This window comes from Bombina bombina, chromosome 7 (genome assembly GCF_027579735.1).
Source record: "Bombina bombina isolate aBomBom1 chromosome 7, aBomBom1.pri, whole genome shotgun sequence".
In the NCBI taxonomy this organism is placed as follows: domain Eukaryota; kingdom Metazoa; phylum Chordata; class Amphibia; order Anura; family Bombinatoridae; genus Bombina; species Bombina bombina.
Window position 1 is genome coordinate 415,620,091 of NC_069505.1, and position 13,534 is coordinate 415,633,624.

Here is a 13,534-nt window from a genome sequence, read left to right on the forward strand (position 1 = left end):
CTGATCCATCCCTGTCTCTGAAGGCATACTAAAGGAAGACCCCAAGCTGCCTCCAGACGCCATGATACCACCACCCCCTCCTAGGCCTAAGAACGCCATCTTTGATGATGACGAGAAGTCCAAGGTGAGTAGGGTGTTGTGCTCCAGTCTGTACCCCACCTTCCATAGTTCTCATGTTATCTTACTGCCTTTCTCTTTCCTTTTTATTTCCCACCTCTCCTTTTTGATCTCTTACTACTAACCTGTTTTTTTTCCCCGCTTGTACTCAACCTAAAAAGGTATCTATATATTAGTGATCTAATTTTTTTGTCCATAGTAAAGTGAATGTAAACTTTGATGAAATAGTGCCCGTTTTTTAAAAATACTATTAAAAACAGGGGCACTTTCATTCATCAAAGTTTACATTGCAGCGGATTTTACGAATACTTACCTTCTCCTGAAACGCCAGATCGCCAATCCCCCCCCCCCCCTGCTTCTTCCTGCTGTACTTACACATCAATGACGAAACCGGCTTCCTCCAATCACGGCATGGCCTCAACAGATGGATGCTCCTGGGGCAGAAGCCGTGATTGGAGGAAGCCAGTTTCGTCATTGCTGATGAAGTACATAGGACCTGCAGGCAGGTGATCAGCGATCCGGAGTTTCAGGAGAAGGTAAGTATTTATTTGTAAAATCTGCTGCAATGTAAACTTTGATGAATGAAAGTTTTTAATAGTATTTGTAAAAACCTGACACTATTTCATCAAACCCATTCAGGTTTTCTCTTTTGTGTATTGAATAAGAAGAAAACATAATAAATAAATTTCCATTTGCAGATGTTGGCTCGTCTCCTGAAGAGCACCCACCCAGAAGACCTCAGAGCTGCTAACAAACTCATTAAAGAAATGGTCCAAGAGGTAACAGCCCCTAGCACTACTTAAGTGTCCGTCCTACTCCCATATCGCACATGGGACCTGAAAATCTAGAGCTCTTCATTTTAACGAGATGATCTAAGAAGTCTCGTCCATACTGTGAGGTCTCTCGAGGAATTGTAAAAGGAACATTTTGGCTTGCGGGCTGTTGTCTCGCGTTATAGGATTCTGGATGTGAAGAAGAGACATACATTACAATATAATGCTCAAATAAAGCTCCTAAGGATTTTGTGTGATTTCTCTTCATGCTGGCAAGCCTTTTACAGAGCTTTTTATAGAACCATAGCCTGGTTACTTTAATTAGGTTGTACGTGCGCTGTAAAAAGAAGTCTATGGCCTAGTTTCCATTGCTGCTGCAAAACCGTGTAACTGGTAGTAACATAAAACAGCTCCATAGATTTTTATGGACATAGTTGTTGTTACCATCAGTTTAAACCGTCACCGTTTGCATGCAACAGCAATGGAAACTAGACCGGTGTGTCTAACAGACTTGTGTTCAACTTGGAAATATGACATCATTTTAACAAGTGCAAAAAAAGAAGCAGTCACCCAGGTCAAATGTTAAAATTATTGATCCCCCCCCCCCACCACCACATTTCCAGGGTTTTAATGTCATTAATACAAGTTTTTTTTTTCTTTCTTTCTAATTTGTGACTTGCGCATGTGACTGCTTTTTTGCAATTGTTAACAAGCAGCATTTTTCACCACCACAGCTCACACCCTGCTGAGAATTGTGATGACTTTCTGGTTTGTTTGAAGGAGTCTTCAGGATTTCTAGGAGTAGTGGTTTTCTTTGACATCATCTAATAGTTTCTCTTTCCATCATTTTCTTTCCTACCTTGTTCATTGATCGTATGCCTTGTGTTGTCCACCTACTGTCCCTTCACCTTTGTCACTGCCTCTTTCCTGTGCTCTTTATCTTATTTTCTTTGTTTCTGGACTTATGTTCATTCCTCTTCCTATGTCCCATGAGCTTTAAACGTTACCTTTTTCTCTCCATGTTTTCTTTACTTTCTCTGAATATCCATGTTCATCTTACTGAATCACTGTAACCAGCTATGTGCAAGTGTCTAGTCTCTGTCATTCATTCTTCTCCCCCTACCTAGGTTCTGAATGATTCCTCTTGTTATTTAATCCCACGTCATCTCTCATTTATTGACAACTCTGTGACTCTGTCTTAGGACCAAAAGCGTATGGAGAAGATCTCTAAGCGAGTAAATGCTATTGAAGAGGTGAATAACAATGTCAGGCTGTTAGGTGAGATGCTGGCCACATACAAGGCAGGGCAGACATCAGAGGGGAGCGAAGATCTGATGAAGGTGAGAGGGGATCTAATAGGAATGCGACATTCTATATGTAGCAGCTCTCTGAGGACAAATCAAAATGTAGAATTCTAGCTGAAACAATGACGCATGTACTTGTTTGCCTTGATTCATTAATGTTTGCCGGGAACGTGAGACCCAGTGATTGCAGGAAATATATTCAGCGGTTTGCTTTGTCACTCACTAATGACAGTTTTCTACCGTTAAAGATTTTGAGTCAAAAGCCGTATGATTTAATAGTCTGTGAGATACACTATTATTTTTATCGGTTATTTGTAGAGCGCCAACAGATTCCGCAGCGCTGACATACACGTTATGCTATTTCTTTATTTGCCAACAGTTTCCACAAATTCACTACAGATTTCATAGCTTCTATTTCGAGTACATCAGTGTATTTAGGAATTTTATTTGTGAAAATAAAAGGAGCATAAAAGAGTAAAAGCAAATGATATTATGTAGTGGTGTGTATATTATTCCACTGTTGCTTACGTTAAACACTTAGTGCTAGATTACTAGTGGTTTCTTTGCGCGTGTCGGAAGTAGCGCTTGTGCAAAAAAATACGTGCGCTACTTGACGTGCAAAAAGCCTGCGTATAGCAAAGTTAACGCGCCGGCGGGAGAGCAAACTATCGCTCCACTCGTAATCTAGCCCTTAAAGGAACCGTATCTTCACATGATTTTATACAAATTAGCTTTTTTCTATTGGTATTCTTTGTTAAAGACTAAACCTATGTAGGCTGATAGGGGCTCAGGGGAGTGCACGTGTTTTTAGCAGTCTATGGCAGCAGTGTTTGTAACTATCTATAACATTGATATAAACATTGTTGCAAACACTGCTGCCAGATGGCTAAAGACACGTGCACACTCCTGAGCTTACTTAGGATTACTCTTTAACAAAGAATATCAAGAGAACTAAGCAAACTTGATAATAGACGTTTATTCGAAAGTTGTTTAAAACTTCAAGATCTATCCAATCAATTTAAGTTTCATTTTGACTTTACTGTCCCTTATTAAAGTCAGCTTCACAGTAGTAGTGCACTACTGGGAGCTAGTTGCTGATTGCTGGCTCCACACATATGCCTCTTGTTGTTGGCTCACCAGATGTGCTAAGCTACCTCCCAGTAGCGCATTGCTTCCTTGGCGGTGACTTTAACTATATGCCTAATGCCTTTATTCACATAGAGCATTTTATTATTGCACATGTTCTTTTAAGGTTTTTGTGTTGCCTTTTATGTAAAGGTGCTAGCAAGTGCTGGACGAGGCATTTATAGGCCATTTTTTAGCACAATTTATCGCAACAAAAATAGGAATTGTTTACTCTTTCAGGAGCTGTATCAGCGCTGTGAGAAAATGAGGCCGACGCTCTTCCGCCTCGCTAGCGATACTGAGGATAATGATGAGGCCCTAGGTAAGAGGGGAATGTTACATCTCATGTGATGCTCTCTGTCTCATGGAGAGTGTAAGAAGCATCTGACACCCACCCTCTGATCTCTCTTTCCAGCGGAAATCCTGCAAGCCAATGACAGTCTGACTCAGGTTATCAACACATATCGGCAGGTGGTGCGAGGCGAGGAGATTAATGGCGAGACTGCATCCTCGAATATGCCAGGTTGGGCTATACACTTCTGTATTGCTTCTACACTGTGATTGTGATGTAGTTTGCGCACACTAACCGTACACTTCTGTGTCTCTGTTACACTATAATTGTGATGTAGTTTGCACACACTAACCATACACTTTTGTATTGTTACATTGTGATTGTGATGTAGTTTGCACACACTAACCGTACACTTCTGTATCATTGTTACACTGTAAATGTGATGTAGTTTGCACACACTAACCGTACACTTCTGTGTCTCTGTTACACTGTAATTGTGATGTAGTTTGCACACACTAACTGTACACTACTGTATTATATTACACTGTAATTGTGATGTAGTTTGCACACACTAACTGTACACTACTGTATTATATTACACTGTGATTGTGATGTAGTTTTCACACACTAACCATACACTTTTGTATTGTTACATTGTGATTGTGATGTAGTTTGCACACACTAACCGTACACTTCTGTATTATTATTACACAGTGATTGTGATGTAGTTTGCACACACTAACCATACACTTTTGTATTGTTACATTGTGATTGTGATGTAGTTTGCACACACTAACCGTACACTTCTGTATTATTATTACACAGTGATTGTGATGTAGTTTGCACACACTAACTGTACACTACTGTATTATATTACACTGTGATTGTGATGTAGTTTGCACACACTAACCGTACACTTCTGTATTATTATTACACAGTGATTGTGATGTAGTTTGCACACACTAACCGTACACTTCTTTGTCTCTGTTACACTGTAAATGTGATGTAGTTTGCACACACTAACTGTACACTACTGTATTATATTACACTGTGATTGTGATGTAGTTTGCACACACTAACTGTACACTACTGTATTATATTACACTGTGATTGTGATGTAGTTTGCACACACTAACCATACACTTTTGTATTGTTACATTGTGATGTAGTTTGCACACACTAACCGTACACTGCTGTATTATTATTACTGTGATTGTGATGTAGTTTGCACACACTAACCGTACACTCCTGTATTATTATTACTGTGATTGTGATGTAGTTTGCACACACTAACCGTACACTTCTGTATTATTATTATTACACAGTGATTGTGATGTAGTTTGCACACACTAACCGTACACTGCTGTATTATTATTACATTGTGATTGTGATGTAGTTTGCACACACTAACCATACACTACTGTATTATTATTACATTGTGATTGTGATGTAGTTTGCACACACTAACCATACACTTCTGTATTATTATTATTACACAGTGATTGTGATGTAGTTTGCACACATTAACCGTACACTTCTGTATTATTATTATTACACAGTGATTGTGATGTAGTTTGCACACATTAACCGTACACTTCTGTATTATTATTATTACACAGTGATTGTGATGTAGTTTGCACACATTAACCGTACACTTCTGTATTATTATTATTACACAGTGATTGTGATGTAGTTTGCACACACTAACCGTACACTGCTGTATTATTATTACATTGTGATTGTGATGTAGTTTGCACACACTAACCGTACACTGCTGTATTATTATTACATTGTGATTGTGATGTAGTTTGCACACACTAACTGTAAACTACTGTATTATTATTACACAGTGATTGTGATGTAGTTTGCACACACTAACCGTACACTGCTGTATTATTATTACACTGTGATTGTGATGTAGTTTGCACACACTAACCGTACACTTCTGTATTATTATTACACTGTGATTGTGATGTAGTTTGCACACACTAACCGTACACTTCTGTATTATTATTACACAGTGATTGTGATGTAGTTTGCACACACTAACCATACACTCCTGTATTATTATTACACTGTGATTGTGATGTAGTTTGCACACACTAACCGTACACTGCTGTATTATTATTACATTGTGATTGTGATGTAGTTTGCACACACTAACCGTACACTTCTGTATTATTATTACACTGTGATTGTGATGTAGTTTGCACACACTAACCGTACACTCCTGTATTATTATTACACTGTGATTGTGATGTAGTTTGCACACACTAACCGTACACTGCTGTATTATGTTACACTGTGATTGTGATGTAGTTTGCACACACTAACCGTACACTGCTGTATTATTATTACATTGTGATTGTGATGTAGTTTGCACACACTAACCATACACTCCTGTATTATTATTACATTGTGATTGTGATGTAGTTTGCACACACTAACCGTACACTGCTGTATTATGTTACACTGTGATTGTGATGTAGTTTGCACACACTAACCGTACACTTCTGTATTATTATTATTACACAGTGATTGTGATGTAGTTTGCACACACTAACCGTACACTGCTGTATTATGTTACACTGTGATTGTGATGTAGTTTGCACACACTAACCGTACACTTCTGTATTATTATTACACTGTGATTGTGATGTAGTTTGCACACACTAACCATACACTCCTGTATTATTATTATTATTACACAGTGATTGTGATGTAGTTTGCACACACTAACCATACACTCCTGTATTATTATTATTATTACACAGTGATTGTGATGTAGTTTGCACACACTAACCGTACACTGCTGTATCATTGTTACATTGTGATTGTGATGTAGTTTGCACACACTAACTGTACACTACTGTATTATATTACACTGTGATTGTGATGTAGTTTGCACACACTAACCGTACACTTCTGTATTATTATTACACAGTGATTGTGATGTAGTTTGCACACACTAACCGTACACTGCTGTATTATTATTACACTGTGATTGTGATGTAGTTTGCACACACTAACCGTACACTGCTGTATTATTATTACATTGTGATTGTGATGTAGTTTGCACACACTAACCGTACACTTCTGTATTATTATTATTACTCAGTGATTGTGATGTAGTTTGCACACACTAACCGTACACTGCTGTATTATTATTATTGTGATTTGTGATGTAGTTTGTACACACTAACCGTACACTTCTGTATTATTATTACACTGTGGTTAAGATGTCACTTAGCCCTGAAGTGTTAGTTATAATTCTGTCTGTTCTCTCACTACGCAGCCAGCTCCTCCGCTTTGCTGGATCTGTCCGGGCTGGACATGACAGCACCGGCAGCCCCCTCGTACCCGTCTGTCCCAGCACTGCCTCTTCAGTCCTCCCTCAGCTCCTCTGCACAGTTTCCTACGTCTGTCTCCCTGCTGGACGATGAGCTCATGTCTCTGGGTAAGGCGCCTTCCCCGCTCATTCCCACGGTCTGCTCTGTAGTAACTTATAGCCCCTGACAAGTTATTTCTCTGGCTTTTTCACTCTCAGGGTCCACATTCTCATTTCTCATTTTGCTTTCTCATGTGTTGTTTTTCTTTTTCCGCATTCTTAAAGTCACAATGTTTTATCAGTAACCTAAAATCACAGTGAAAGGTTCAAAGATAGAATGTGAAGTTCCTTATAGCCCAGCTGTAAAAAACTGAAAGAGAAATTACACAGACTGTTGAATTCATTGACCCCCCTCTTTGCTTTTTTTTTTTTTTTTTTTGTCTTTAAATTGCTTTAGATCTCTGTTTTCAATTCTATCTCTTATTTCTCTCTTATTTTTCTCTCTCTCTTTCATGATTCAGATAGAGCAGCAATTTTAAACAACTTTCCAAAAATGTGCACAGACTTTTTATATTTACACTTGAGCCACCAGCTCCTACTTGGCATATGCAAGAATTCACAGAATATACGTATATGCATTTGTGATTGGCTGAAGGCTGTCATATGGCCCAGGAGGCGTGGAAATACACATAACTGACATTTGTCAGAAAAAAATCTAATACTTATTCAGAAGTTCAGACTAAGTGCTATTGCATTGTCTTTTTATCATGCATTTGTTGTTGATCATGCAAATCTACTGTATTTACTGGTCCTTTAACCTTAAAAGGGACATGAAACCCCTTATGTTTCCCAGAGAATAACACAAACAGAGCAGAAGACTGATGAAAATCCTTAGTCGCCTGAAAATAGAATTTTAATGCACGTACCACATCCAGATTTTTGCCGTCCCTTCTGAGAAGAAGGATTAGGACACGAGGAAGGAACAACAATCTCCTGATTAATGTTCTGATTCTGAAACTACTTGAGGGAGAAACCCTAACTTAGTACGCAAAACTACCTTATCCAAATGAAAAATAAGGTAAGGAGATTCAAACTGTAATGCCGAGAGCTCTGATACTCTACGAGCATATGGGATAGCAACAAGAAACAAAACTTTCCAAGATAACAACTTAAAATCTAAGCAATGCATAGGCTCAAACAGAGCCCCTTGAAGAACCTTAAGCATTAAATTAAGACTCCAGGGAGGAGTAACTGGCTTGAACACAGGCCTGATCCTGACCAAGGCCTGACAAAAAGATTGCACGTCTGGGACGTCCGCCAGACGTTTATTTAACAAAATAGACAAAGCAGATATTTGTCCCTTTAGGGAACTTGCTGATAAATCCTTCTCCAAACCTTCTTGTAGAAAGGACAGAATTCTAGGAATCCTAACTCTACTCCAAGAGTAGCCCTTGGATTCACACCAAAATAGATATTTACGCCATATCTTGTGGTAAATCTTTCTAGTCACAGGCTTACGAGCCGGAATCATGGTCTCAATGACCGATTCTGAAAATCCACGCTTGGATAAAATTCAGGGTTCAATCTCCAAGCAGTCATCTTCAGATAAACTAGATTTGCGTGAATGAAGGGCCCTTGAAGTAGAAGGTCCTTCCTCTATGGAAGTCTCCAAGGTGGAAGGGATGACATGTCCATCAGGTCTGCATACCAAATCCTGCGAGGCCACGCCAGTGCAATGAGGATCACTGACGCCCTCTCCTGCTTGATTTGAGCAATGACCGCGGCAGAAGAGAGAACGGAGGAAATAGGTATGCGAGACTGAAATTCCAAGGTACCGCCAGGGCGTCTATCAGTACAGCCTGAGGGTCCCTTGACCTCGACCGGTACCTCGGGAGCTTGGCATTCTGCCAAGATGCCATGAGATCCAATTCCAACTGACCCAATTTGAGAATCAGGCAGGAAAATACTTCCGGATGGAGTTCCCACTTCCCTGGGTGAAAGGTCTGCCTGCTCAGGAAGTCTGCCTCCCAGTTGTCCACTCCTGGGATGTGAATCGCCGACAGACAGCAATTGTGGGTCTCTGCCCACTGAATTATCTTGGCTACCTCAGTCATGGCCAAGGAACTCCGCGTTCCTCCCTGATGGTTGATGCAAGCCACTGAAGTTATGTTGTCCGACTGGAACCTGATGAACCGGGCTGAGACTGAGTCCAGGCCAGGAGAGAATGTTTATGAGTAGAACAGATTCTGACCGAGTCCATGTTCCCTGAGCCTTTAGAGAGCCCCAGACTGCTCCCCATCCCAGAAGGCTGGCGGCTGTTGTCAAAATCACCCAAGAGGGTCTGTGAAAGCAGGTTCCTTAGGAGAGATAATCCTGAGACAACCACCGAAGAAGAGAATCCCTTGTCTCCTGCTCCAGCTGTAATTGCGGGGACAGATCCGCATAATCTTCGTTCCACTGACTGAGCATGCTTAACTGCAGAGGTCTGAGGTGGTAACGAGCGAACGGGATTATGTCAATTTCCGCTACCATCAGACCGATTACCTCCATGCACTGAGCCAGTGATGGCCGAGGAGAGGACTGAAGTGCTAGGCAAGAATCGAAAATCTTTGATTTCCTGACTTCTGTCAGAAAAATCTTCATTGATAAGGAATCTATTATGGTTCCCAAGAAAATTACCCTTGTATTTGGAACTAAGGAACTCTTTTCCAAATTTACCTTCCATCCGGAGATCGCAGCAAAGATAACAACATTTCCGTGTGGGATCTTGCTTGTTGAAAGGATGGCGTCTGAACCAGATTGTCGTCCAGATAAGGCGCCACTGCAATGCCCCACAATCGGAGCACCGCCAACCTTTGAGAAAATTATGGGAGCTGTGGCAAGGCCGAATGGAAGAGTCACGAATTGGAAGTGTTTGTCTAGAAATGCAAACCTTTAAATCCACCGTTGTCATAAATTGACCCTCTTGGACCAAAGGAAGAATGGAACGAATAGTTTCCATCTTGAAGGACGGCACTCTGAGGAATTTGTTTAGACTCTTGAGATCTAAGATTGGTCTGAAGGCTCCCTCCTTTATGGGAACTACGAACAGATTGGAATAAAACTCCAGACCCCGTTCCTGTATCGGAACAGGAACTATCACTTCCAGGTCGGAGAGGTCCTGAACACAGTGTAAGAATGCCTCTCTCTTTGTCTGGTCTATAGATAATCTTGAAAGCAGAAACCTGCCCCAGGGAGGAAATGTCTTGAACTCTAGTTTGTATCCCTGGGACACGATGTCCACCTCCCAGGGATACTGAACATCTCAAACCCAAGCCTAAGAGAAGAAGGAAAGACTGCCCCCCCCCCCCCCACAAGATCCGGTCCCGGATCGGGCGCAGGCCCTTCATGCTGTTTTTGATTCAATAGCAGGCTTCTTGGATTGTTTTCCCTTGTTCCAAGACTGATTGGGCCTCCAGGAAGGCTTGGCCTGCTCCTGTTTGGAAGAGGGAGTGGAAGGATTTCCCTTGAAATTTCGAAAGGAACGAAAATGACTCTGACGTCCCTTTTGTTTATTTCTCTTATCCTGAGGGAGGAAATGGCCCTTTCCTCCCGTAATGTCAGAAATTATTTCAGTCAAACCCGGTCAAAACAAAGTCTTTCCCTTGTAAGGAATTTCCAAAAGTTTCTTAGATGACACATCCGCAGACCAAGATTTTAACCATAAAGCTCTGCGGGCCAGAACGGCAAAACCAGAAATCTTAGCTCACAGCTTAATAACCTGAAGGGAAGTATCCGTGATAAAGGAGTTGGCCAACTTAAGGGCCTTTATCCTATCCTGGATTTCATCGAGGGGAGTGTCTGTCCGAATAGAATCAGACAATGCATCAAACCAGTATGCTGCCGCGCTAGTGACAGTAGCAATACAAACCGCGGGTTGCCATTGTAAACCCTGGTGTACATACATTTTCTTGAGTAACCCTCTAACGTCTTATCCATAGGATCCTTAAAAGAACAACTATCCTCTATGGGAATAGTAGTTCTCTTGGCTAGCATGGAAATTGCCCCTTCCAACTTGGGCACCGTCTGCCAAGACTCCTTGATGGAATCTGCTATAGGAAACATCTTTTTAAATATAGCGGATGGAGAAAAAGGGATACCTGGTCTCTCCCATTCCTTAGCAATAGTCTCTGTATCTCGATCTGGTACAGGAAAAACTTCCACCATGGAAGGTACATCAAAATATTTGTTTAGCTTACTGGATTTTTTAGGATTGACAACGACCGTGGTGTCACTGTCATCCAGTGTAGCTAAAACCTCCTTGAGTAACAGACGGAGGTGTTCTAGCTTAAACCTTAAGGATACAACTTCAATATCAGCAGGAGGAATTACACTGTCTGACCCTCAGATACTACCGAAGTATCCTCCTCCTCAGGCTTCTGAGAGGGGGCATTTGAAATAGCAACAACTGTGTCCGTAACCTCACTTACTGATTGTTTACTTTACCTCTTGCACTTTCCCTGCAGTATGGGAAAAGCAGACAACGCGTCAGATACCGCAGAGGACATGAGACCAGTGATGTCTTGCAATGTAACTCCAGGCGGAGTTTGAGAGGAAGCGCAGGGCACTGCATATGTGGGCGATAAAATTTGGGACACTTGTGGAGAAAGCTGCGGCATATATTGAATATTGTCACTAGACTCCTGAACAGCATCCGCCTTAGACAATGTTGGCTCAGAGAAAAGTCTATCCCTGTAATTTAAAGTTCTCTCAATACATGAGGAACAAAAAGGGATAGGTGGTTCCACATTAGCATCAAAATATAAAGAACAAGTAACATTTTGCAGGGCCTCTTAGTCCATTCTGACTCACAATGGAACAAAAATTTTTTACTGTCTCTTTAAATTTTAAAACGTAACTTTTTTTTATTTTTTGCAGTAAAGAAATATAGTGTTACACAAGTACTACTGACAACTTCTACACCTCAGCTTAGCTTTGCTGAGGTGCCTACCTGCCCTGCTGACACCAGATAGTATTTCTCCAGTAAAAGATCCGGAACTCGACTTGCAGCACAATGAACAGCTGTCCGGTCCCTGTCTGAGACTGCTATTTGACACGACCTATTGCACCCTCCGGTCACAGGAAGTGAAGGGGAAAATGGCGCGCAACAGCAAACTGCCGCCTCAGTTAGCCCCGCCCATCATGGGCGTCTAAAAAATGTACCTCCCGGTCGGCATATTTTAAAGTCAAGCCGCCGGGAGAAGTGAAACCACATCAAAATGAGCCTTAATTAACCTCCTCAGCCCCAGTACTGTCTTTATATGTTCCCCCAAATATATAGGATACATTCATGTGTTCCTTAGTGAATAAAGTGCCCAATTTTACCTCATAAATCAGCAAGGCAGCTCACTAGGTTTGAGAGGTCTTCTCCCTCACATGGACCTGTGGAAAAAGAGATAAAGACTGAATAATCTTACTCAGGCTTTCAGTATTAGGGCAGCATTAACTACATGGGAGGCGCAGTGAGAATTATGTCCCACAAGTTCCCATTGCTTGAAAGCCACCACTGCTCTACTGAAGAGACTGATATGGACTACGTCTATACCCTAGAACAAAGCAGCACAATCTTGCACTACTTAAAAAAATAATAAAATCTTGCTTGAAGAATCTTTTCTTACACCTAACTTTACCACTTCCTTGCTCTAACGTAGGCAAAGAGAATGACTGGGGTTGGAGGGAAGGGAGGTGATATTTAACAGCTTTGCTGTGCTGCTCTTTGCCGCCTCCTGTTGGGCAGGAGTGATATTCCCAATAGTAATTTGATGATCCGTGGACTCATTGTGTCATTAGAAAGAAATATTTTGGGTTTCATGTCCCTATAAATAAAGTTAAAGTGACAGCTAGTGCTACTGATACAAGCCAAAATATATTTTTGTTTATTTTAAGGGGGTTATGACTGGCCAGGAACATAAGTAAAGCTTTCATACTTGCTGACACTGGGATCATTTAGCTGACAATGGTATTGTTGAATTATTATTGAATAGTGTACATTTAACCATTTTAATCTTCACCTTTAGAGTAACGGGCAAATGAATCAACCATTTATTTTTTTTTGCCTTCATTTGGTTTGTTCACTTTTCGTTAAAGGGCTATTTGTTTATTTTTTAAAAGTTAATCCAAAACAAATGTGAGTGCTAACACCCTGTGTGTAATATAGCTTATAAGTACCTATCGTAGCATTGTGCTACATCAGAGCTTGATAAATACAGGCCGACACAGATCCTACAATTTTATACTTGCCCCTAACGGTATGAACACTTTAATGAAGTGTATAAATTACTGCAGGGACATTTAGTGTAATTTAAAAGTATGATAGTGTGTTCTAAGACCTGTACAGTGGGATATGCTAACAATGCCGAAACCTTAAAGGGACTGTATACAACAATTTACATATAACTGCATGTAATAGACACTACTATAAAGAAGAATATGCACTGATACTGATCAAAAAAATCCAGTATAAAACCTTTTAAAAACGTACTTAGATTCAGCTCCCAGTTTAGCACTGTTGATGAGGTTAGGCTGCGACACCCAGTGAAAGGGGCTGGGAAAGCAG

The 13,534-nt window shown here is 40.8% G+C and overlaps 1 protein-coding gene across 1 annotated transcript in view; it reads left to right on the forward strand.

Moving 5' to 3' along the window:
* GGA1 (golgi associated, gamma adaptin ear containing, ARF binding protein 1) overlaps window positions 1-13,534 on the forward strand; it is a 53,761-nt gene that overhangs the window by 6,450 nt on the left and 33,777 nt on the right. Inside the window, exons 6-11 of the mRNA XM_053721228.1 lie at window positions 24-124; window positions 816-896; window positions 2,093-2,230; window positions 3,560-3,641; window positions 3,735-3,842; window positions 6,907-7,068. Of these exons, the coding sequence (XP_053577203.1) occupies window positions 24-124; window positions 816-896; window positions 2,093-2,230; window positions 3,560-3,641; window positions 3,735-3,842; window positions 6,907-7,068 (672 nt within the window). The remainder of the gene's footprint in view (window positions 1-23; window positions 125-815; window positions 897-2,092; window positions 2,231-3,559; window positions 3,642-3,734; window positions 3,843-6,906; window positions 7,069-13,534) is intronic.